Source organism: Macrotis lagotis, chromosome 3, assembly GCF_037893015.1.
Source record: "Macrotis lagotis isolate mMagLag1 chromosome 3, bilby.v1.9.chrom.fasta, whole genome shotgun sequence".
Lineage (NCBI taxonomy): Eukaryota > Metazoa > Chordata > Mammalia > Peramelemorphia > Peramelidae > Macrotis > Macrotis lagotis.
Genome location: NC_133660.1, coordinates 235,190,170 through 235,217,090, shown reverse-complemented (window position 1 = coordinate 235,217,090; position 26,921 = coordinate 235,190,170). Strand labels below are relative to the sequence as shown.

The 26,921-nt window shown below is 39.1% G+C and overlaps 1 protein-coding gene across 16 annotated transcripts in view; it reads right to left on the bottom strand.

Annotated features, from left to right (window-relative positions):
* Positions 1–7,998: 7,998 nt before the first annotated feature.
* SOX6 (SRY-box transcription factor 6) overlaps positions 7,999–26,921 on the bottom strand; it is a 640,189-nt gene continuing 621,266 nt past the window's right edge. For all 16 annotated transcript variants that reach the window (XM_074230208.1, XM_074230209.1, XM_074230207.1 and 13 more), the window contains 2 exons: positions 24,679–24,895; positions 7,999–8,663 (listed from right to left, as the gene is read on the bottom strand). In XM_074230208.1, the coding sequence (XP_074086309.1) occupies positions 8,360–8,663; positions 24,679–24,895 (521 nt within the window). In that variant the 3' untranslated portion in view covers positions 7,999–8,359. The remainder of the gene's footprint in view (positions 8,664–24,678; positions 24,896–26,921) is intronic.

Genomic DNA, 26,921 nt, shown 5'->3' with positions numbered 1-26,921 from the left:
GAGCAAAGACAAATCAGAAATTTATGACAATGGACAATTCCATTATTTCCTCATCTGTAAAATGAGGACAACGATATTTGCACTACCTATCTCCCAACTTTGTTATGGGAAAGGAGTTTGTAAACCTTACTGTGAGCTATTAATATCTCTCCCTTTTTGCATTCATACATTAAGGATTTATGAGTTTGTTCTTGTGAACATCTTCTACCATCATCTTCTACCAACAAAGACTGAAATACAGCTATAAATAAGTTGTTTTATCAAGTTTCCTGAGGCTCAGAGGGTTTAAGTGACTCATTCATGGTTACATGACTAATCAGAGGCAGAAACAAATCTTACCATCATGTCTCCAGGTCCAATGTCTTTTTCATTATGCCTTTTTTAAAAAATTTTATTTAAGGCAACAAGGTTATCATTATGACATTCTACTTCTACTCTCCCCTTGTATTAATAAGTTAATAGCTGGATCTTATATAGATTGCTTGGAGATTTGGGGATGGGGTACATCGTTAAATAGCAAATTGACCCCATTGAGGTGAAGACACCCATCCTCTGGATCCAATAGTCCAACTGAATTAAGAGAATTACTGAGAATCTGTTCTAGAAACCAGTGTCATGTGGATCCAGAGATTTGGAACTGGCCAGTCAAACTCAAAAGCATAGCCTAGTCATTAATCAATCATATTAAATTGCAGTATATTGAATGAGAAGCCAGGACTCCAAGGTTCTCATCCTTAGGTGTTGCAACTACATACTTTGGCATAATTATTATACTTCTTCAAAGGGGTGTTTATTCTCAACTCCATTTGACCAGGATTTAAAAGCACACAAAACTATAGAATCTTTTTGGAAGAACTGAGAATTTTTAGCCTGGAGGTGATACTTAGGGTAGGGGAAATGATAGCCATGGTCTTCCAATAGTTTACATTTTTAACATGGAGAAGGAAGATTAGACTGGTTTTGGTTCCATATGGTAGACTAGAAGTAATGGATGGAAGATGTTAGGGACAGATTTAGGTCCTTTGAAAGGGGAAATAAAGCTATCCAAATAATAAAGCTATCCAAAAGGGGAATAGCATGGGATGCTTTGCAAGGTATTGAGTTCCTCTCTCATAAGAGGTCTGGGAATGTTAGTGAGGGGATTCCTATTCAGGTACAGAGTGGATATATAAGGTCTCTTTCTGCTCTCTATATAAGGAAAATCTCTGACTCTAAGGGTTAAAAACATACATCATCTCCTTATTCTTCTTGGCTCCATCCACTAACACTTTGCTATAAAAATATACAACCTCCAATATGAGCCAAGACATGACAGGGGTGGGCATGCCTTTCAAGATAAAGCACCCTAAAAGAATCCCTTACCAAGAAGTTGGAGAACACACGCATATAGCTCCTATGAGGTTGGCAACATATTGGTCCCCTTTAGACACCCAGCTCAGTAAGGCTGACTGACTCCAGGTTTTTTTTTTGAGGGGGGGTGTTTTTTATTGGACAAAAGGTGGGAATGGATGCGCCGCATAGACAAGGATACTCACAGATGTCATAAAACAAAATTTATCTTTAATTTTGTAAGTGTCAACAGCAGTACAAAAGATGGAGTGATGGTGACTAGATTAAGGGTAGAGAGGACAGTCTTGAGGTAAATGAGCATAAATAGGCAGTTCTTATAGACACTCCCCTGGGGGGGTATACCCCCATCATGGCATATTATACGGTATCACCGGAGGATGGTGGCATGTTTAACATATCAGGAAAGCACCTTGTGCAAAAAAAAAAAAATAGAAAGAAACGAAGAAAAAAGGAAAAGAAAAATAAAGAAATAAAGATAAAAGGAAGAAAAAAAAGGAATATGTAGCAGGGGTGCCAACATACACCAGAATATATAAAGACAGTGTGCCTTTCAACTGTGTCTTTTCCATTAATTACTGAGGCAGAGGAGGAGGAGAAGACTTTTTTAAAAAGTACCACTGAGAGATTATTGAATATCGAATTTACCTCACGTCAATACTGCACAACAAAATCCCAAGAAGTCTGTTTATGCGACGAAGCTAAGAATGATGATTCTCTTTTTTAAACTTTTTTCTTTTTTTCTTTTTATAACTCGAGAGATTACTTTGTCATCAATAGCTTTTTATCCTTAGCAAACTTTGTTTTCGGTGTTGAGAGGAGAGGGTGAGAAAGATGTGATGGCAACCTGTAAGTTCATTTAAAAACTTTACACTGGACTGTACAAGATTTTTTTTTTTGATAAACTATTTACATTTTCAGACTTTAAAACATATTCAAAGCAGCAATAGACACTAGTTTTTTTTTTTTAATCTTTTTCCTCTAAACGCCCAAATCGTTACCAGCTATGGGCCCAGGTAGGTACCTGCATTGTACATAGAATTTCTATGAAGAAAACCTGCCAGTTAAAATTTGCTAGAGGGTGTATCTCAACAGCAACCCTAGCATCTCCAGGGCCACGCCCACAGTGTTGCTATAGGAACCAGAGCATAGTACCTTGACAACAGAGTTTACAGTTGTCCCTACAGCCCTACACAAACTTTACAATTGGAAACAGCAGCTAGCATGTCAGTCCAGCATGTCAGTGAATTGTGCTGATTAAATTAACATAGAGTACAATCCCACAATATACATCACAAACAAATTACGTCAGGAAATAAAAAGAGTTACAGTAAGATAAGTTATGTAGTAACAGCTTATAAGCTTGTCTTAATGTAATAAAAAAAATTTACATGGCAAATACAATAATGGATGGGCAGGAATGCTAAGGATTCTATCACACTACAAGCTGGGGAATTGGGTGGGGGGGTAGTATGAAAGAGGAAAGGGTTAACAATAAAACCTGTGCTTTCAAAAAAAGCAAAACCACACGCATGACAAAGGGAGACAGACAGAAGGGATGGCCAGAGGGAAAGTGAATGTACACAAATACACACACAGTGAAATATTTGCACATTTCCCATAATCCAGGAGCACCAAGGACCTCAGTTGGGGTTCTTCAGAAAGAGGAAATTAAGAGCACACCCTACTGTCAAGCTGCTCTGTAGCTTGTGTTTCGCCATCCGTATCAAGTTGAAATAGTTTTCAATGAGTGATGCCCCCCTCCCCCCAATCCCAATCCCTAACCCCCATCCTGGAGATCCTTACCCTGCCCCACTCTCTGAACCAAAGTTGCCTACTTCCAGAATGTAGGAATTCAGAAACAAATGGTTCATCTCCTGATGGAAGGGGAAGGGAAAACAAATATGTTTGCATACTGATATTTTTGATGATCAATTATTCTATCATAGTCACCTTGGGGTCCTAACATTATACAGTATAAGAAAAATGGGACGTGGTCAAAAGGAATCACAGAGAGAATTCATTTATTAAGAAAAGTATATCAGGATGAGGAGGGGGAAAAGGGTGGCGCAAGAAGGCAATGAGGTCAGACACAATTATTCTTTGAGAAGAATGGATATGAATGTCAAGACCATTCTTAAATGAATACCAATGGAAGGTTCCTCGGAGAGGGGGCACCATTTGTCCCTTTCTATATGAAAAAATGAAGACCCAAGAAAGCATCAGGTTACATTTAACCAGCTGCGATTCTTGGGCAATTCAGTGGCACCGGCACAAGGTTAACTTGATGGTCTCAAATGGCAATGTGACCTTTCTTGTCAACTACTCAGGAAAACCATCTCTTACAAAACATTTCAGCCAAACTGGAGGGGTTGGAAATTAAACTGGGGTTCTGAGGTCAGCATGAGTTTCTTCTCAGGGGATCAAGAGGCATGTTGTGAACAGCAGCAGCCTATTATAGATGGTTCACCCACACTTTGCCCTAGGTGGGAATGCTTGAAGTAACCTGCCACCCTCAACCCCAACCTCCCCAAAAGAATGCAGACTTTTATTTCAGCTTTGACACTACAAGGTAACTCACTGGCCCTCTGATAAATAAAAAACCCTGGTGTTCAACAGGTCTAATGCATGCCATGTTGGGAAGGCAGTCATCTTCAGCCCTTTCTTGGATAAGCTTAGGAACCAGCTGTGGCAGGACCCATTTAGGGTTCAGATCAAGCCTCTTCCTGGGACCAGTGCTTCACAAAGGAGAACTATGGGAGTGAATGGGGTTAGACTTTGTTATGATCTGGGGATCTTTAAAAACAAGAAACTTTTTTTTTATAATTGTCCCAAACAGAAAAACATATTTGTTCATTAAGCACAGGAATAGCCTGACGTCTTTTGTCCACAGACTTCCCACCCCACCCCCTTCCTCACAATTAAAAGAATCTCAGGAAATGGGCAAAGTCTGTGGGCAAAAGCAAAATCTACACATGCATATACATATATATATATATATATATACATACCACAGAGTCACACATATAATCTATGCATCTCTAAATGTATATATGTGTGTGAATATGTGTGTATATATATAAATATATACATTTATTATGTATATATTATCCCACCATTAACATGGCACAATGGTTAAAAAGAGTATCTCCTGCCGGTGCCCCAATTCCAAGTGATAGGGAAAAGTCCCATAAGTCCTCTTATAATGTGTAAATCATTATCATCTGCGATATGACAATATCATGAACTAATGGACACAGAAATAAGGAGTCTCATATTATTCCAACTATTCAGTATTGGGGTATGGTGGGGGGCAGAGCAGGGGGTGGGGGCTTTATTAATGAGTCTAATCTTCAGACATCTTTTTTTTCTTTTTTTTTCTTTTTTTTTTTTGCTTCCCAAATGCTATTCATGCTTTCTGCTATCAAACAGTAACAGGACTATTTCATGCATTCTGCTTGGATTCACAAAGCAAATTGAGTTTCCTACCAGCTATCCTGGAAATTTGGTATTTTCAATGTCTCAACTTTCTATAAGAAAAACAAAAATGAGTCTGTGTCTGTGGACGGTGTCTTCTAAATTCAAGGAGAGCCCAAGTGAGGGGTCTTGTTTATCCTAGCTCGAAGTCCAAGCCTGGACTCTCACTGCTCTCTCATTCTGATAATTGAGTATTTGCATGAGGTACAAGTGACTTGTCAGCTTTTAATATGGACCAATATACATGGATACAGAACAGAAAAAAAGAAAATACATAACTTATACTGCACTAATTATTCATGAACCAAAAATAAAATTCTATTTCCTATGTTATATTTACACTTAAAAAAAAACATCTAAAATGAGATGGTAGATTCATCAAAAGACTTTGTTTCGAGCCCCGAAAAAAGTAAAATGAAGCTATCACTACGATTGTCCTTTCTTAATTTCCACCGACATTTAGAGCCAGAGTTGGCTAATAAATACAATAAACTGCTAATGCGCACCATTGAGATCCAGATACAACCTTCCCGTCTGACCCAATGAATGAATGAGACGTTTACAATCAGATCCTTCCTGAAGAGCCTTTCATTTTTTGAAGAACGTGGCTAGAAGTGACCGAACCCCAGCGCTGGGCTCCAACAAATTGTTCATACACGCATGGATTTTGCATAAATAAATGAAATAACAAGACATAAAATGACTCAAATCCGGCAACTGCGGGGCAAGCCCACACGAGTCGAAACAGATGACTTTTGTTCATGTATTTTTCGTACAACAGTTTCACATTAGTCAGAAGTGATAAAAAATACCATTTATATCCAGTGCTTATAACACTTACAAAACAACATCTGTGAGTGTGTGTGTGTGTGTGTGTGTGTGTGTGTGTGTATGTTTGTACTACGAGCAAAATCAAGTTTCAGTCCTAAAGAACAGTCCTTTGTTCTCCACCAGCCCAGAATATTATTTTGGCATGGTCATAAAAACAAAACAAAATTAACCCACTACTCTAAATGTTTGCCTTTGTGCAAAATTAATTACAGACGACACAATGCTAGTCATAAAAGCACTCTACCTATGCAACAGAACCAAGAAGGAAGGAGCAAGCGAGGGGTTGGGAAATGGGGAAGGAGAAGGGGTGGGTAAGAGAAAGAGATCTAAGGAGAGGTGACCAACTGGATAAGTCAGTAAGACGATATAATAAATAGTCCATCTTTAGTAAGTAATCCTCCTCCTCCTCTTCTGAGCAAAACAAAAATAAGTATTCAAACAAAATTCTGATCCCCAACTGATGTTCAGAACACAGTTTGTCTATCAGTACCTATATCAGCTTGTAGAGAGCGCTCACCAGCTAATGGGAGCCTGGAGTGCAGGCTCCTCTTGGCTAGACCTGTTTATTGCTATTGGGTACGGCCTTGGGTTTGGAGAAAATAAATACAAAGATCCTCTAAGTTGCTTTCAAGGGATAAGATGGCTCAAGAAATCTGCCAGCCCTGTTCCTATGTCCTAGTAATGAGCTTGTATTTTGTCCCACTGGGGATGAATAGGACTGGTCATTGGCTTTCTGAATGGAGACAGTGGGGGAGAAGGCAAAAAAGAACCATGCTAATTGAAGGGGATGGGGTGGACAGAGAATCGAGCTGCTGATCCTAGGAGGGAGCTAGTATCATTGGGAGCCCAGGGGACTTACAGCCAGGCAGACCTCCTCTCCAGGGATAGCTATCGTATCGCATGTGCATGATGACTTAATTTCTGCACATTATTTCCCTTTATCTCCTGCATGTACAGGATTGGGTGGCTGTGTCCCACTTATGGAGGTCAAGGAGGCAGCCTACAAATTTTTTCTTCCTCCCCAGGAGTCTGGGTTCCTTGGTTCTAAAAGCAGAAACTTCTACAAGAGAATACTCTCCTTTCCTCCTCTCCTTTTGGCTCCTCCAAAGTCTAATTTCATTCCCCCCAAAGCATCCTGACTCACTATTACCTCTCTCATTGCAACATGGAGGCTATTGGGTGACTTCTCCCTGTCCTTGAGATTCTATAAACAAATCTGAGCCCCATATAACCACAACCACTGGTCCTGCTGGCCAGGAGTGGCTCACTCTTCACCTGGGGCTCCTATATGGGGTGGGGTTGGCTCCTGCTGAGGGGCTGCTTCATCACTCCCTGCTGACATCAGCTCCCATAGAATTCAGACATAAAATAGGAAGTCAGAAGGGTGGCCTGCTCAGCTGTAAGGACCTATATATACTTGGGCAACAAGTAGTCAGTCATCTACTGTCAAGAATAATTTTTTTTGGCTTTAAAAAAATTAACTTGAATTATCATTCTGTTTAAGAAATGCTTCCAGATGTTCTGGGGACTTACAATCCTTGCATACATTTTCATGTCTGTAGCAGGTAATGGAGGACCAAAAAAAAAAAAAAGGATGGGGAGGGGTTGGGGTAGGAGGGTAGAAATAAGGATTGTTAAGTTAATGCCACCAACAATGCTTTTTAAAATAAATAATCATTGGACCCTTGACATTCTGGAATGAATAAATTATTTAAGAGAACATATGATTAAGACTTGAATGCCAGGGTTAAAGGCAAAGGGGTAATGGGGGTTGTGAGAGGCAGCCTCACATGGGGACAAGCAGCCTTGTTCATAACTGGTGATCGCTCTGTTGTGTGGACATCCCATCACATCCTATCATGTCACACATTGATGGCACAGTGAGAGGCAAAAGCAGTTGGGTTACATGCACGGTGGCAACCAAGCTCACTCCTTACAATATCCTGTCTCCAGATTCCTGAGTACTTTACCATTTTCTGGAAAAGAAAAAAAAAGGAAAAATACAACCTGTGGTTATCCTTTTTTTTTAAGATGCCAAAGGATTGTCTAAGACTTTGCAGTGTCTCCCTTAAGACTTTCAAAAAAAATTTTTTTTAAGATTCAAGAGTGATGAAAAAGTTTGGCACATTAGAAGTTCAACTCTACACATGGAAAAAATGGAATTCAGAGGCCTTTTTTTTAAGTGCTTTGCACGCTTCCAAGCTTGCGTGCCCGCAGACATTCTGCTCGCGTTCACAAGATGAAATCTGCAGTTGTTTGCTAACATAATTCAGAATAAAAACACATTCACAACCTGTAGGCCGGCACAGCATACCTGAGTGAGAATGTTTAACCCCATCTAAAAACAGTAACTTAAACCTTTATCAACATCCAAAAGAGAAAAAAAATTAAGACCAAAAAAAAAAAAATAAGTAAGACTGGTAAGACAGCTATGGATTCAGATAAGTTTTCAAGTCCCGATGTCTCATATTTAATATATGTCTTCACCTAAATAAAAAACAAACAAAAAAAAACACAAGTTCATGAAAAATCAGGGAAAACTCCATCTGTCTCACACATTATGAAACAATTAAGACCATTCTGCTGATGTAATTGGGGAGCCACAAATGCATGCGGGCTCTTTAAGACTTTTTTTTTTGTTCAGGAAAAAAAATAATGAAGAAAAAAAAACCCAGTCTGAGCATTTTGATTCTGCAAACACTCCTCAGTTGGCACTGACGGCTTCGGGACCTTCGTTTTCACTGCTATAGTCTGATTTGGGCTCATCTTCATAGTCGTCATACATTTCCATCTCATCCTCTCCGTTGATCATCTCATTCCCAGCCAGGCTTCCGCTGTCTGTCTTCACGCCGTAAGTGCTCTGGATGACAGGGAGGCTGGGCTCCGGGCTGGCTGAGGTACTGGAGCAGTCAGATGTCATCTGAGGAGATGGGGTGGTGGTTGCCATGGTAATAGCACCAGGATACACAACACCCGTTCCTGTGGTGATGGGAATCTGAGGCTGTTGCCTATATGAAAACAAGATTAAAAAAAAAAATACATGTACAGTTGTGTTTTTAGTGAGTGGCAAAAAATACACTGCTTCTACATATTTACCAAGATGGGTGAGGAGGCTGCCAAGCTAAGGTAGCTTTCCAACTGTATTGGAATAGGGGTCTTGACTAGCTGTTTGGGACTCATCTATAAAACGTGGATAATACTTCTCCCTCACAGATTTTTGAGAGTAAAATAGAAATCCAAGGCTGAAAACAGAAGGAAGTTTCCTGAAGTTTCTATCATTTCCCTACTCATGAAACTAACTCAGAGCTTGGCATCAGATACTGCTGAGGGTCCCTGGAGCTGGAGGAGCAGGTCAGCTTCAGAGAGCCCTTGGCAGCCTTGCCTCTTCTAAGCTCAGCCAGGATTTGAAAAGACTCCAGAGCTTTTATTATCCTCTAAAAAGAGACACATTGCCCTCTACAAGACTACGGAGTCTTTTTGAAGAGAGACCGACGTACTGGCTAAATGGCATCTTGGTCTCGTCAGGTTCTGACTTAGCTTACAGGACCTTTGAGAAGGGCAGTCTTGGCTCCCTGGAGGGCCATGGGATTATTCCAATTTCTCAGCTGAGCCCACAGATATTTTAACTGGGGCTTAAGAAACAAGAAACAACACAGGAGAACAAGAGAGTGGCTATGCTTCACTAACCTGAGACGCTTTAAATTTCCTTATTAATGCAGGCCCCAGGAGCCTGATAAATAGATCTATGCTAAAATGGGATGGGCATCTGAAAAATGGAATAGGCCCAGAAATAATAGAGGTGATGGAGCTCTTAGAACTTGGGAGTTATGGAGACCTGGGTTCAAGTCCCACAACTGAAACTTATAAGCTGTATGATCTTGTGCAAGTTCTGAGGCTGAGTCACATGAGAGGGTTAGACTAGATGAATTCTAAATATAAACTCCTAATAATCCATAACGAGCCAAAATGGTTCTCACCCCCTGTATTCTATTTTAGTTATTTGCAGTACAGAAGTAGAAAGAGAAACAAGGTCAAGTAAATGTGATTTTGACAAATGCAGAATACTCTGTTCCTGCTCACTCCCCCTCAACTCTTTAGCTTTGTTTTTGAGATATAATAGACAATCACAAAGGGATGTTTCTCTACATCTACCCAGATTGGGGGTATGTGATAAAGCAACAAATCCCTGAACTCTTTCCTATAGGGTGCTGATAGCCTCCAAATCAAGCCATTCAACCTTCAAACATGAGGCAGGCTCTCGACTGTCTGCAGGAAGTAGATAATAGAGAAGTTTCTAGGTCTCAAGAATATCTCAAGAATTGTAGTTTTCCCTCTCAGAGACACTGATAAAAACCACATCAGTAAACTTGGAACTACTGCAGTTTGGGGCAAACGAGCACAAATTAAATTTCACGCTCACCTGCCCAAGGCAGTGAAGGCCTCATTAGATTTGACTGAATTCTGATGATTGCTTCAAAAGTATTTTTGACTAATTCACGCAATGAGTGAATTCAGTGAATTTCCTAGAATATTAATTTTCCTATGGTATAAATTTCTTATGATATTAACCCATTTTACAGGAGCTCACACTAAGATGATCAGGAGGCTATGATCTGGACACTGTCTCCTGTACTCATAATAACAAGTTCAAACCAAGGTATCTTGTCTTAAAGGATGGGCAGATAAGGTTACAGTCTTCAGAAATATCAATGAACACATCATCAGCTCTGATTGAGTTTTTTTTAAAGGTTAAGTTTTGATTACTGGACTATGTGTTTTTATAAGGATTTTTTTCTTCTGATTTTTGTTATCTCCCCAACATCAATAGACACTTATAACATTTGCCATAAACTCTTCTTTTTTCAACACCTTATTCCCTTGAGAACATCCCTCATACTTCTTTTATTCCAGTTTCTGATGAAAAGGTGACCACTCGCCTCACCAACATCAACCCCTCTATGTATTCTTGTTCCCATTCCTTCTATTTTTTCTAACAGATTGTCCTCACTATCATTTCTCAAGCTTCAGTCTTTGCCTAATTTATCTACTGTTCCTTCTCTGCTGCCTATAAGCATGATCAAATCTCCCCCATCCTGAAAAACTCCCTCATTAGACCTGACTATTCCCCCAAACTCTCATCCTCTACCTCTCCTTCCTTTTAAGATTAAATTCAGAAAGAAGAGGGGGGGCACTGTTCTCTTCCACATCTACCCCCAGACCCATCATTTCAAATCCATTCCTCTCCTCCTCAAATGTTTGCAATCTGATTTAGGACTTCATCATTAAACTGAATCTGATCTCTCCAAAGTGACCAGTGATCTTTGATGACCTTTTTCTCAATCCCCATCCTTCTCAATCTCTCTGCTGCACCTGTCCCTATTCATCATTCTCTACTTCTGGGTATTCTCTCCTTTTGCTGTCTTGCTTGCATGGTTCTGTGACACTGATCTCTTTGTGAACAGGGATTGGTGTATTTTTGGTAGCACCAGATCCCAAATATGGTGCTTACTGATAGCTAAAAAATATTCCTTAAATTAACCAACACACATATTTTAACACTGAAAAGATCCATAACTTTATTTATGTAACCCTCCACCAATACAGATCACAAAACCCCTCCACTCTATAATAAACAACATTTTATAAGTTGCTGAAGCCCCCCCCCCAAAAGGTGGGGTATTTCTTAGTGGTTAATCCTGAGCTTCTAAGTCACTCCTGACTTAACAAGACTGGTGTACTCAGATGGAAGACATAGTCTGTTAGGTGTAGGGCAAGCAATTAAAACCTTCCCAGACTGTCCTTTCCAGGCCTTGTATTCCATTAGCAGGGCCTCTGAGAACCCATGGGCACCTTCACAGCACAATGGGGAAAGATCGGAGAATAAACTAAATATTTGCAAACAGTTGTGGTTTTTTTCATGTTTTTCAATACTGGAGAAGAGCAGATGACATGAGACTATCATCAATTGTGATTAAAATACTCAACATCAGAACAATAAAGGAGAAAACACAAGATGAGAAAAATGTGATGTGAAATAGATTCAAACTCATGTAAAGGAAACTTTCTCTGATAGTATTTGGCTAGTAAGTTGGAATAAAAATATTTAGACATATATGAATGTATGTGTATATATGTTTATATATGCATATATTCTGTTCATCTCACTCACTAGCACAAGAAATATACATATATATATATCACATAAAACATCTAGGAATTAATTGCTGAATTACATGGAGCTCAGTGGAACTGGTCCCTTGCAATTCAAAAATCCTGTGATCTCTATGATTAAAAAAAAACAAAAAGAAGATAATATTCTCAGACATGTAAATTAGAATGGCCTTACTCTGGCAATGCTTTGATATTTACCCAGAACCCTTCAGGGGCCAAATGCTGTTAGAACTCATTGCCAAGAAGAAGGATATTTTGTGGAGAAGCAAATAAGGACCTGCAGAATCACAGTAGATTTTGAAGCTGTTTTCCAAGAGCCAGAGTTCCCTATTTGGTCAAACTTCAAGAGATAGACAAAGCCAAGAGACCATGAGGATGGTAGGATTTTGAAGTTGATGTTGTGGGAGCAAAACAGTGTGTGGGGGGGCACAGTTGAAAGAATAACCAGCCCTGGAATCAGGAGGACCTGAGTGCAAATCCAGCCTCAGACTCTTACTAACTGTATGACCCTGGACAAGTCACTTAATCTTGATTGCCTCCACAAAAAAACAATGATAACATATTGGACTGAGAATCAGGAAACCTGACTTCAGATCCTGCCAGTAACCTCCCCTGGTGACTAAAGACAAATCCTTTTCCTTCTTTGGGTATATGAAGAATTCGCAACTTGCCTCTGATTAAGCTAGGAAATGGAGATCAGAGATTTAAATTCAGGTCTGCATATCACTTTCAACCTTTTCTGCCTCAATTTCCTTATCTGTAATATTGGAATGATAATATTTTTGGAGCCAGACCCAAGGTTTTTGTGAGGATAGCATTTTGGAGATCCTAAAGGACTATCAAAAATCAAATACTTATCCAAGGATCTTTGATTTTACATATATGAATAATACTCCACATACACGTCCCAGTAAATTGTCTTTAAGAGCTACTTTGACAAAAGTCAAAAGAAAACAACACAAAAAACACCAACAAAAACCCAACTATGCCATGGCTTCTACCCACTTGGCTCAGCTGACCCTCAGGTGGCAGACCATCTATGAGCAGGACCACAGCTGAAACCCTCCAAACTTAGTAGGATGGAATAGAATTACACCAGCTCAGCAAGGCTAACCTTTGAAAACCCCAGGTCTTCTTCAGGAGCAGGCATCCAAAAATGACATTAGTAGAATTGGTATTGCTAAAGGCCACCTATTCTGGGGCCAAAGGAATGAAAGCTAGCATCATGAGGGAAGGCCCCAGGACTGATGGCATTCTCTGACCATTTTCATTGTAGACAAACCATCTGTTATCCAGATGGGGAGCCCTAGTGAGCATATTCTAGGGCTTGTAGGGAAAACAGAGTTTGGGGCCCATGTGCAAACATCAGGGAATGAACCAAAATTGTCCTGGGAAATCCCTCTTCAGTCCTTTTACCTACATGTCCTCCCCTTTGTTTACAAAAGAAATCGAGCTGAAAAACCTTATGTGAACTGAGATGACCTAGGAGGTGGGCAAGAAGCACAGAAGGCTGGTCACTGACCCAAGACCTTCCTTTAAAGTCAGACAGTCCCTGAGAATTAAGACCATGACCCATTTGTGCAGGGACCACGGAGATGGGCAGTTTGGTGTGTTCTGGGGAGAAGCTAGATTATCATTGGAGGAACAGGAATACCTCTGATAAAGGAAATCCATCTTCTTCCCTTTCTGGATAGTTCATCCTTTAGTACATGGTGGGGAGTCAATCCTGCTGCCTTAAAAGATCTCCTGCTCAACAAGCAAAAGCATCTTCCCTCTCATTTTCCCAGGGAAATGCATCTAAAACAATCAAAGGTTATATCTACAATGCAGAAGAAAAGAATATTGGGTATACCATAAGACAAATCTCTAAAGCCTGGTTCCAGGGCTAGTTATCTAACTTTTTCAGAGCTGCTTCACCACTTTGGACTACAGTATTCTCAATTGATATGCGTTCACAAGAAAACATGGACCCTTCATTCCTGAGGCTTCCCCTTTGTAAATGTTAACTCATATAGCAAAAAGTAAACACTTAGAACAGACTTCTGGCAGAGAAATTCTGGGAGGGCAGACCCCAAATCTGAGATTCCTGTGTACTTCTTATGGGACCAGTCCTGGGTCTAGCATAAGCCAAGATGACAGAAAACCTGGATCCAAGTTCTAGATGCACTGTGAACTCATCAGAAGAGACAGTTCAGATCACTTAACCTTTATGAGCATTCAATAAGAGAAGGGGGTGCTACCTTCCTCCCTGGGAGTTTTGTGAGGTTCAAATGTGATTTAAAAAGAACTGTAATAGTTATCAATTATATAGCATTTTCCAAAGCACTTTAGATTTCTCATTTTATCCTCAAAACAACCCTGGGAGTTAGACATTATTTTTATCCCCATTTTACAGATAAGGGAACTGAGACAAGAAAAGGTGACTTGTCCAAGGTCATTCAATAATTAAGTGTTTAAGGACACATTTGAACTCAGGTCTTCTTAACTTCAGGTCCAAGGCTCTGTGCACTATGGTGCCACCTAGCAGACACTAATAATATAATGTAACTGAAATACTTTGTAAGTATATAAAAGAATCTAATAAATATCAGCTAATATTATTGTTCTCATTATTAGTACTGATTCCTTATACTATGAATTCTTTCTTCAGAAAGAGAAACAGGAAGGACTGGGGCATGGCAAGTAGCAAATCTAACAAAAATATTGCTAATATTGGAAATATATCAGAATTAACTATTTGAAGTTAGTTGATTGGCTAGTTTGAGTAAAGGTAAAAATGAACAGCAACTTAAAGGATAAAGAGAATACATTTTGGGCAATTAAAATTGCTCTGACTTGACCTATGTAAACAAGCTGTTGACTCTCAAAAATGGACCATTGATCAACAGGAGCCTACCAGCTTTCTCATTTTAGCAACATCATAGCTATAATCTAACAATGGGTTGGTTTCAGGCTTTTTGAAAAGGAAGGGGGCAGCAGGGAGGGGAGGGGGAAAGGAGGAGGAAGGCTATTAGCCCTGACTTATCCATCTTAGTTTCAGCTAGAATAATAGGTATTAGGGAAGAGAATCCCAGGGCTTTCTTGAACTGGATCATATACCAAGAGTTGGAAGGGACCCTGGAAGCCATCTGATCCACCCTACTCATTTTAACAGATAGGAAATGGAGGCATGGGGTAGCTAGGTGGAACAGTGGATAGAGTACCGGCCCTGGAGTCAGGAGTACTGAATTCAAATCCAACCTCATACACTTAATAATTACTTAGCCATGTGGCCTTGGGCAAGCCACTTAACCCCATTGCCTTGCAAAAAAATCTAAAAGAAATGGAGGCTGGGAGAGGTAAGGTGACTTGCTCAGGGTCAAACAGCTAGAATGCACCTGAGACAGAATTTGGATCCATCTAACTCCAAGGCAGAATGCCTTCTATTCTTAGAAAAACAGGCAAAGCTTAATTCAAAACTGACTTATCCTTCAAAAAGGGGGGACCCTCAGATGTCTATAACAAACCTTTAGGAGGAAAGAAATGGGCATTAATTCCACTAAGAAAGAACCCTCTCAGGGAGAGGAAAATAAATTCTCGCTTTGGAGGCAGAGCCTAAGTTCAGATACTCTCTTGGTCACTTGTATGACTTTGGACAGGTTGCTTTACCATTATGGACCTGAGTTTCCTCATCTGTAAAATGAGGGGTTGCATTAAATAGATTATAATGACCTTTCAGGCTAAGAGCCATGATCTAGAATCCAGACAAGTAGATACTAGATCTTTCTCTCTCCGTCTCTTGTCTGTATGACTCTCTCTCATTCTCATCCCCTCCTCTGTCTTCCTCCCTTTTTCTCTCCCCCCTTTTCCTCTTTCTCTACCTTCTCTTTCTTCCTTTTCACAACCCCTTCCTGCTAGTCTTTGCTGCTCTTTTCCCCTCCCTCTCTCCTTCTTCCTCAAGGACAGAACAGTCAGTCTGTACAACACTTTCTCTTCAGGTAACTGTCCCTAGAGAGCCAAGTATCAGCCCTTCCTTTGCCCTTCAGGCTCTTCCTAATGAACAGAAGAGTAAGAAGTCATTTCCTCCTTTTTCTCTGTTAGGAGAAAGCATGTCAAACCAAGTTCAAGTGAGACCAAGTAATAATTATCCTATTCATTAGAAGAATGTTTATGACAGTTATAAATTATGAGATTAATGTATAGATATGCAAGTTAATTTTTATAAATTTGTTAATGATGAATTTTGCAAAATTGTAAATTTTTATGAATTTTTGTAAATTTGTTATAAATTATAAATTTCCTCAAAAGGGATTTTTTCCTCTCCCCCCCCCCCCAAAAAAAAGACAGGGAAAGAGGAAATAAAAGGAAGAGAAAACAGATTTTTTTGGTCCTTGAAAAATTAAACTTTTAAAAAAGTCCTTGAGCTTACTAGTCCTCATTAAATATGAATTCAACCTATCAAGCATGCTATTGCCCTTTGCATTAGAAGATTCTCAGGAATAAGGTAACCCTGTCTTTGAACAAACTTGCTAAGGGAATTGGAGTACCTTTGACAAATTTGGTGAAGGAAAAGATGGCTATCACTTTGAAAGCATAAAGACATAGATAATTTCCATTGAGTAGGGAAATTTAACCAATGTAAAACAATTGGCTTTACAAGGAGGCCAAAAGTACCCAGAAATCTCAGCCAGAAAACATTGATCTTTCTGCCAAACAGAAAGGCGTGTTAGCTAAGAGCAATGCAGATTTAGACTACAAATCCACTTGTTCAACCTTTTTGTGGAGGACAATGGAAGGTAATGCTAGCAATAGGAAAGGGGGGAGAAACTTGAAGAAAATTTTCTGCTAAGGTTCAGCTAAGCCAAGTAACCCAAATAATATGAAATTGAAGGATAACAAATACATGTGGAATGGGACAGATCTGCCTATGTTTCTACAACAACTTATATCCATCATTGATGTCAATAAAACTACCACTTGTACCATAAGACCTCAATTTCTGTTTTGCTATAAAAGGAACTGGATGTACTCAAAAAATAAATGAGAAATAGCAACTAATCTTTAGTAATTTTATTCAGAAGAAATCTTTGCTGGAGGCCAGATAATTTTAAAGATATTCTGGAATTTTCAAGATAACTTTTAAAAAAAAAGGAGATATTTTAAAAGAATGCAAAGTACCATAAATAATATTATTGCCAAAAAATTAAAAGGGGACTAAGAAGACAATAGTAACTATAGAACCATATGCCTACTTTTATATCTCTATAATATCTTTATGAGATTGGTCTTTGTATGTATTAAATATATCTTTGATGAACATATGGGGAGGGACACAGGCAAGATTTCAGACAATTCTTAGAGCAGACCACATCTGCACTGCCACAAAATTTTAATCTTCTGTTTGTGGATCACAAAATAGCAGTTGACTGCAATGAGTAAAATATAGCCCTAAGTTATCCTTTTCCAACAAAGTGGCTCCCATACATATGTTAATGGAATGCAAGTTTCCTTGGCAATTGTAATTGAAGAGAACCTTCTTCAATGATCCCAGATTACCCTTATTCAGCAAGGCGAGAGATGAAAAAAAAAAATGTTTGTCAAAGATGTCTGCTACTTGTCACAAGGATATCCTATGCACGCTCCAAACAGGAGAGGAATTCCCTTTGAATGGGGAGGGTCTCCAGATGTACCTATCTTCAGATGACATTATAAAGAGCCTTAACAATCCTCACTTTCAAGGAATATTTCTTATTTTGTCATTTTAGTGGTTCCTGACCCTTCATGACCCAATTTAATTTAATTTAATTAATTTACTTGGCAAAGACACTGGAGTTTTGCCATTTCCTTTTCCAGCTCATTTTACAGATGAGGAAACTAAGGCAAATAGGATTGAGTACTTGCCTAGGGTCACATAATTTGAACATGTCTGAAATCAGATTTGAACTCAGGAAGATGAGTCTTCCTGACTCCAGGCCCAGAACTCTATTCATTACACCCCCTAACTGTCCTTCTCTAGGAGCTACATACTCACTGAAAAAAGGATTAGCAAAATAATTCATAAAGGGAAAACAAAAAACAAATGGATGGCAAAAACATATTGTCCAAACTCTGGCATGCAGTTGGATGAGTTGCCCATTTATCTAGACCATGACTATATTGAAGAGTAGTACTGCTATTGGAAAATAAGTGGGACCCACATTTGAATAGGACCAAAGTGAGTCAGATGGAATTTGAGAAATGATACAACACTTTCAATGGTTTCAAGTTTTTCTCTGCTGCCAAAACTCTTTTTTTAATCACAATATTCTCCTGTTGATATACTATAGCTATAACTCATGCGAGATCTTTAGAAATATCATGATCTCAAAGGAATCAGAATTGCAAGGGATCTAAAGAGCAATTGAATGATACATGGTAGGTGTTATATAGATTGCATCAATGATGATGTCTCAAATTCCAGAAGTGAAATCAGAATCATTATGAAAGTTATTAGTGACCCAAAAAGAAGTGAGATGCACATGGAGCAAAAGTGAAAGATTACAGATGGTCTGCCCATGAATTGTAGTGGCATGAACAAAACATTCAGAGATCCAGAGAAAGGAGTCTAATGCTGAGCAAGGTCTTCCATAAAGAATTTATGGATAAGAATTATGTTGGATAGAAAGGTTTGGAGAGATTAAAATCCATAATACCCACACTGATGAAAACACAGATTCATCAAAGTATTCACTGGATAATATGGACCCAATGATGGCAATCAGTAGGACAGCATAAGGCCAAGGGAAGCTATGACTTATTCAAGGCCCAGGGGATATTTTAGCAAGCTAGGATTTGAAACTAGGTCTCTAGATGCAAGGCTCTTTTCATTGTTTACTATGCCTGGACAACTTGTGAAAGCCCTTAAATCCCTGAAATTCTAGAAAATCATGGATCTGATGGTCTTGCTATCTTAATCTGCACAAAAGACCACGATGAAAAGTGTGAAACCAGAGCCATTTTTATCCTGGGACAAAGCATTAAGGTAAGACAGTGCAGTAGACTGTATACAGCATGTATAATTGAAGTGCACCAGTGAAATGAGTACTCCACACCAAGGACATGAGAGATCTTTGAAAGTATCCAAGGCTATATAACACTATACTAAACATTGTACATGTGTGACAGTACCACAAAGTGCTTCATAAAGTATTACATAGAAATATCAGCTCTTATCATCACAAAGACCACCAACTTTGTTAAATAATCATGTCATGTGTTTCCAACTGTTCTTAGCTCCTAGATCAAAAGCCCTGGGTCAACTTATCTTGTTTACCATTTCTGTCTCCCATTGTGACTTTTACAGGGCAAGGCCTATAGTAGATAACTCAAAAATACTTTCTGACTGAGCAAATGATGGATTGATTGATTGACTGAAAAATGTTTCCAGCAAGTCCCAGTTGGGACATGAGGCCTCAACCTATCAGAAATTCTTTTCCTAAAATGCTATTTTCCAGATCAGTTAGCAAGGCTGAGATTTGAACTTCAGATTTCATAAATGGGGAATAGGTGGCAGGTAGCAGCTCTACAAAATTAGGAATGAACACATCAAAATCAAAGTGTGGGCTGCTTCTGAGAAGCCATGCATTGAGTAGTCATCTGCAGAGATGGGCAAGAACGCTTACCTGCAGCAGAAGCAATGGGGAAGGATCCTGATGGGAGCTGTGTTTCCAGATCATTAGCATTTTCCTAGAGAGCTGTCTAGCTTTGGCCTGTAGCAAAATGAGCTATGTATTTAGACAGGCAGATGCCTATAGTTTGCTGACCCTTTGAAAGACTCTTTCATTTAGGGTCAAAAAACAAATGTAGCCTAGTTCCCCACATCAGGAGGAAAATCAGATTGTGCCATGCCTCTGAAATCACCACTATAGAGAAGACCTGAATAATAGTCATCTTTCAAAACTCTCCCTCCCAGGTCTGACTTCAGCACTTGAGACTGGAGGATAATGTGGGTAATAAAGAGTCATTCAGAACGGTGGTCAAGGATATGTTTCAGACATGTATGCTGTGGTTAGAAACACCTTAAAGGCTCCATTCACTGACTTTAGGAGTAAGATACAAAGTGCTAAGTGTTCAAATCACTTATGGATAAGGAGAATATTTTTTATTTCATATAAATTAGAAATGTGAAAAGTACTGAATGGAATTATTTTTCTTCTTAAGAACTGGTTACAAGAATGGGACTATAGTCAACAAAAAACTTGGGAAGCCATATATTTTATGGTTTCTACATCATTCCCTTAGAACCAACATGAAGCCTAGTAGATATCTAAAGGCTAAAAAGACCAGGGGTCCAAGGGGTCCAAGGACAGATTTCAGGGGATCTGTGAATTTAGATTAGAAAATAATTGCATTTCTATCTACTAACCTCTAATTATACTTTAGTATTTATTTCAATTATTTAAAAAACTTTTATTATTTAAAAATTACTCGAAGGGGTACATAGGCATCCTCAGACCTACCAAAGATTACATTGACTTTCCAAGAGAGCTCAAGAGGTACAAGAGCTTGTCTTAGACTGGCTAAGATGTCCATATCAACAATGCTTAAAACAAATAGAGGCTCAGGAAAAATTGTGCTTGGTCACACAGTGAACCAGGTTATAACTTTAGACCTCTTAGATCACAGTTCCACAGATCCAATGCTGATCCAAGATTGTTCAACAACACGTGCTACAACACCAAAATTACTGAAGAAAAGTTTGAAGTTAGCAAAAGAATATTTCAAATTTACCAAATCATGAGGGTAGGGAGAGGAGGCTCTTAGAAGGTATATAAATCTCCCAAACCACAATTTCATTATTCTTAAGTAATATTGCATAAATCAGGTGTTTCCATTCCTCAAATCTCAACTATCACTTTGTATGAATCTCTCCTTTGCCTCTCACTTATTTATATTCTCTTGTGCTTTTGTAGCCTAGCTATTCGTGCTTATCCTTTACATTTATCTTATTCTCATATCATAGCTCTTTGTGTATTTATTCTTTTTCTCTCCCTTCCCCAAATCCCATAAGATTATAAACTGGAAAGCAGGGCTTGAGTCAGATCTGCCTTTGCATCCCTCTACCTAACACAAAGTCTTGCATATAGTAGGCAATTAATAAAATGCTTGTTGAAATGAATTGAATTGAATTAAACTACACCACTCCAGGAAAAGAATTATATCCAGGATATGGTCTGACTCAGGTTATTAATATGTTCACCAAATAGTGGCTATTTTTCTAAATTATTCTCAAAAGGTTAAGGAGAATTACTGAAAAGAGGAACCTCTAAGCAATTAGTTATATGAATGGTTAGGAAAAGACATGCTAGTGTTTGCCTTTTCTAAGGGATTTTTATTCTCTTGAAAGTTATGCAAGTCTTCCCAACACGCAGCTATAAATATTGATTCTGCCCCCTATCCCATCAAGAAGTCAATAGCAATCTTTGAATTCCGTGTTGGGTTTTTTTTCTTCCACTCTACTTCTAACAACCTCATATTTAAGGAAGGTCAATTTCAAAAGATTAACCCAGGGAAGTTAATAATCTATCAAGCACAACCACTTACAAGACTAAAAGAAATTGGAAACAGAAATCCTATGTGGTGACTTTGGATTGAAATGGCAAGTCAACCTTAAAAAGGCATAGCAATTGAGCCAGAATCAGGAAATGGCCAACAGAATGGGAAGCACAGGCATTCTGTGGGAATGTCTCAGAGTAGAACTATTGACTAAAGAGATGTGTTTTCAGGGCCTTTCTTAGTGGGAGTATCTCAGATAATTGAGAATGACATGCCTATGTTCTAAGTTTTCTCCCCATTTTCTGCTCAGTTCAAGACATCGGGTTATCTCCAGATTCTTGAATTCTCTTTTCATGATGGTCAGGAAAATGTCAAGATTGCTGCAGAATTAGTCTACAAGAAGAGTTTCACTTCATGGGAAATTAAGTAAGAAACAAACACTGTTCTAGTAGGAAAAGCCTTGCATATGTAGTTCATAGAGTTGAGTTTGAATCTTAGCTTTAAAAGTTGTTGATCTAGCCTAGGGTAAGTCTCTTTGCCTCCAAGACTCAGTTTCTTCTAGAAAAAGGACTCAAAAAAGACTTCACCTCTGATGCCTATGGTCATATGCATAGCAAGAGGTCTAATGAACTTTGGCTTTCCATTGACTTTTATGAGATGGGAAGTAGAAATGTTCAAAAGTATTATAGTTGTGGTTTTCTTTGGGGGGGGGGGGGGGTTGGCCACACCTGTGGTCACTGCTATTGGGATTTGAATGTAGGGTACAGGCTGGTAGATCAGTAGTTCTCCACTGCATTAGGCCTAAAGTCCATTGAATGTCCTCACTAATGGTGAATAGCATGGAGTATGGAACCACCTGGTTTGCCTAAGGAGGGGAAAACTAGCCCAGCATGAAGAGGAGACAGTCAGCAGTTGAGTTGAAGCTGTGATTGCCTATGCATTTCCAACTTGAGCAAGTTAGGGAGGCCTAGTCACAAAACAAACAAACAAAAAACACTTTTGTCTTCAGCTAATATGTGTATTGGGAGGGTTATGGGAAAGAGTATAAAAAAATCTCCAATACCTTCTTGCCATGACTGTTAGAAATACCTCTAATGTTTCCTAAAGAAATAACTGCAGTCTGATCATGCTGGTATTGGGACCAATGTTATTGAAGGTTGTCCTTGCTGTGATTTCTCCTTGGCCCAGGAGAAATAGTTTGCCCACAGCATAATTATATCTACTGTATACTACTTCTCCATTTTCATTGTTTCTGTAAAATATTAATAATAACAGCACCTACATCCCAGGATTGTGAAATCAAGTGAGATAGGAAACATAAAACCCACTGGAAACCTTAAAGCCCTCTATAAATGCTGGTTATTAATTATTATTATTATTATTATTATTATATTACTCTTACTAGTGATATTTTTATACAAACATATCTTATAACACCCTACCTTTCTCTTTTCTCTTTTCACCTACCTAGGGCTGAGCTATAAACTCTCCCAAACCATTTTTCAAATCATCTAGTCAGATGTAAACTCTCCATGTCCCACTTCTGTACATGACTCTAAAGTCAATTTGCTTGTTCCCTGGATTATGTTTCTTACTGTTCTTATAAACAGAAAAGCAGCTCCACATTTCTCCCCCTTGAGTATCTCTTTTCTCACTGCATGCTGAAGTTCAGTCTGCTCCTTCCTGTGACATAGTCCTGCTATTCAAATCTGCCTAGGGTTAGAAGCAATGAATGCGACTCCTCTTGTTGCCTCCTATATTATATTTCTGCTCCCAGCCCTCTCCCAAGGGTTTTCCCAGTCAAAGATTAGAGCTTCTGAGGCTGCTGCTACTAGTTCTAGCTACAGTGTATGTCCTCCTGTCCCTCCATCCTCTGCTAGCCCTCCCTGGGGAAGAGAGAGACGTCTCACCCCTTCGATCTGGGGCGGCTAGCCATCTGTACTACCATTCAGTTCCATGACTGCGGTTACGGGGGGCCATCGCTAAACAGCTTCTTTGGTGCAGACAGTAAGTCAGCCAAGTCAAAATTTATACCAGAAATCTATTACCTAATTCTTAAACAGAATGACATAAAATCGTACTCCCAGATATCAAAAACATGTCTAGTTCCTGATTTCAGCAAGAAAAATCCACATTGTTGCTGCCTCCACCACAGAATAATTTACTGCAACAGGAGTCCAGTATGCTGAGCCAAAAAGTGAGGGCCCCCATAACCGATGTCAAGGTCAATTATCTCGTGGTAGAGCCCACAACAAAAGCAGACTATTGTGATCAGACTCCTAAGTACAGTATGAAGGTTCTAGGGATTTCTTAAGACTCAGAATTTGAAGGGTATTTTTTGTGGGGGGGGTATTTTTTTTTTTGTTTTAAATAAGGTATCAAAAACATTGGGTGTGGGCACCAATCATCTTAGATTTATTTAGGAGGCAATGAGAGAAATTCTCAGTCTAGAGCAAGTTTTTAGAGGCTCTTATGTGAAGGTGGCTGCCATAGAACCAACTGTACCTTTTTAAGACTGAATGAATTCTAAGAGTTAACTTATAAGAAATTAATGGCTAGAGAAGGCCCAGCCTTTGGGTCAGGAAGACCCGGGTTCAGCTCCTACCCCTGATTCATATTAGTTGTGCAACTAGGATAAGTTGCCACTTAAACTCTCATTGTCCCAGGCAGCTTCCTGGAACTATAAATTACAGAGGTGTTATCATTCTCTTATAAAACTCCTAGAGAGCATCACACTAATGAAATTACATACCAGGACCAGACCAGAAAAACCCCCAAAGCTGAATCAGAGCAAAGAATAATCAGTGGTGTCAACTCCAAGCAAACTCCCAACAATATCCTGTCTTCCTTCACCTTTTCTTATAGAAAGACTATTCTGACCTCTCTCCCCAGTTGTTAGTACCCTCATACTCTGTTGTTTTTTGCAAGGCAATGAGGTTGAGTGATTTGCCCAAGGTCACACAAGCTAGGTAATTATTAAATGTCTTAGGCTGCATTTGAACTCAGGTCACCCTGACTCCAGAACCATACTCCATCCACTGCTCCACTTACTGCCCATTATGCTCATACTCTGAAAGGACTTTGTATGTATTTTTAAATTTTCTTATCTGTATAAACATGGTCTCACCCTTCCCTTAACGTCCCCCTTTACTTTTCCAATGAAAGATCCCTGAAAGCAGAAGCAGTTTTACCTGCCCCCCCCCCCAATAGCCGTGTCCCTAGTGTCTATAGTAGTGAGTATTTGGTACATGGAAAAAAATTTAAGGAATAAAAGAAAGAATATGCACCTGGACCCAGGGAAAAAGGAAAGCTTGCATGGCCCAGAGTCATAGATCTTACCCTACAGTGAAGAATTGTCTCATCTCCTGTCTCCGAGACCTCATCAGCTGTTTGTACTCTCCGATGCGGAGTTTTTTGCCATCAACAATGCAGGTGCGTTTTGGTCGGGGTTTATACTTGTAATTCGGGTACTTCTCTAGGTGGATCTTGCTTAGCCGGGCCTGCTCTTCATAATATGGCTGCTTCTCTTGGTTGGACATGGATTTCCAGCGAGAACCTGTACACAAAAGATCACTGAGGTCCCATGGGAAAAGGGGGACATACTGACCACCTAATCTGATTCTCCTGCTCTGGGGCATCTCTAAACATCAGCCACCCAAAATCCCCCCAAATAGGACCCATGTGCTACATTCTATAATCATCTAGCCATGTTTTTTCATCTTTGGATCCTTGGCACATAGAATTTATACATTGTGGGTATTTATAATCCTGGGTTGAGTTGCCATTTCTCCTAACCCAGTTTATATTATAATACTAATTCATAGGACTCTGCAACACCCCTCTAATCCTATATTGTCTGTCACCTCCATCAAGTTGTTTTTTTTTAAGATTTAAATTGATAAAGGAGGCTGTGCATTCTTTAAAATGATCCAGGAGATCAGAATGAGCTCACATGGTTCCAGAAATATAAGGGCTTCTCACATACTGAGTATACAGGGTGGACAAGCTCATCCTTTGAAAGGAGGCCAGGAAACACTGCCAGCCTAACAGATATAAAACTCTGCTGTCTGGGCACATTGTCTTCTTTTGGCCAGTAGTAATTAAAAGCATTGAACTTTCCCGGGGAAGTTTTAGTTCAAGAACCGGAAAACAGAGTTGCAGTTTTATATACCACTTTCAAGGATTGTAAACGTTCATTCATAGCTACCCCAATAAAATGACTAAAAATTTTCATACAGTTTATACAGGAAGAGGTAGAAGTATTCAAATCTCTAATATTGTTTATAAGGAATTATCTAAACACTTGACAAGGAAGGGATGTGTTTTTTTAAGAGTAGCAAATTGCATTTTGTGTGTGTGTGCATCCCTGGGGAAGAGAGTGGTTACAGCTGGGAGGAAAGGATGGCAGCTACTCTGTCCCTGTGTAAACAACTGGAAAAGTTGTACAAATAGAGTCTGCAACCAGCAACACCCCAGATCTGCCCTGCTAGGATGGTCCTTCTCCGCTCCTTCCTTAGGGGAGTGATAAAGGTGCTGAGAGTCTGCGCAGCTAGTTTTCTGTATGCTAGCCTAGCCTCTGGCAGGTTAATGCCAGGCCTAACAGATAGCCTGAAATATTTATGGCAAAAGTTTACATTTTAATGAATACAGTTACTATATTCCTAATGGTTTTGGGGGTTGTTGATTTTTTTTTTTTTTTGCAGAATGCACACAAATAATACAGATTCTCCACAGCTGCCAAATTTTAAACAGGCCAGGTTTTATATCCAACTGAAAGCCTATTCATGTTGTTACTGAAATGGCAGGCTAAAATTATAAAAACTTTCAAGCAAGATATTGAACTTTAGGACAGAGAATCATTGATTTCTGGGATGTTTTGCTTATAGAAAAAAAATATATATATACACACACATATATTTATATATCAACTGTTTTTATACAGCCCATTTCAGTTAAAAGGGGGCTAGGATTCAAGATCACAACATTCATACATGTCTTTTAGTGGAAAACTGATTTTTTAAAAATGCTTTATTGTTAGTGACATTAAAAAAAATCTATCTTTAGCTTAAAAGGCTATAAGGACAAGCCTGAGTTTTAACTTTTCACCACTCCTCATTCTCATGTATGTTTCTAATTTGCAAAGAGGTCATTGACTCACACTGTCTCAGAATTAACTTAAATTATTTATCTAGAGGCAAAACATGTGTATTTGTGTATACCCCCAATCACTGATATTTACTCAGGTTAAATATTTATTGCTTTTGAACAAAACATTTAAAAAATTAAACCACAGTTTCTGGCTCTAAATGTGTTTAAAGCATCTTAATCTGCTTCCTTGGGAATTCTGTCACATCATGACAATTTAAATAGAACAGTGCTTTCTGTTTTTTGTTGGGGTTTTTTTTTTTTTGCTCCCTTAAAAAAGAAACATGTTGGCTCTAATGCGACATATTGAATAAAATATGTTCAATATGTTGAGCATAATCATTCCAAACTGAAGGAGCTGCAATAGGAAGATGCTTCCCTGGTTGGCCAAGCAAGTGTTGCTTCACATTATGGAAGGGTGCTGCACCAAAGGCAGC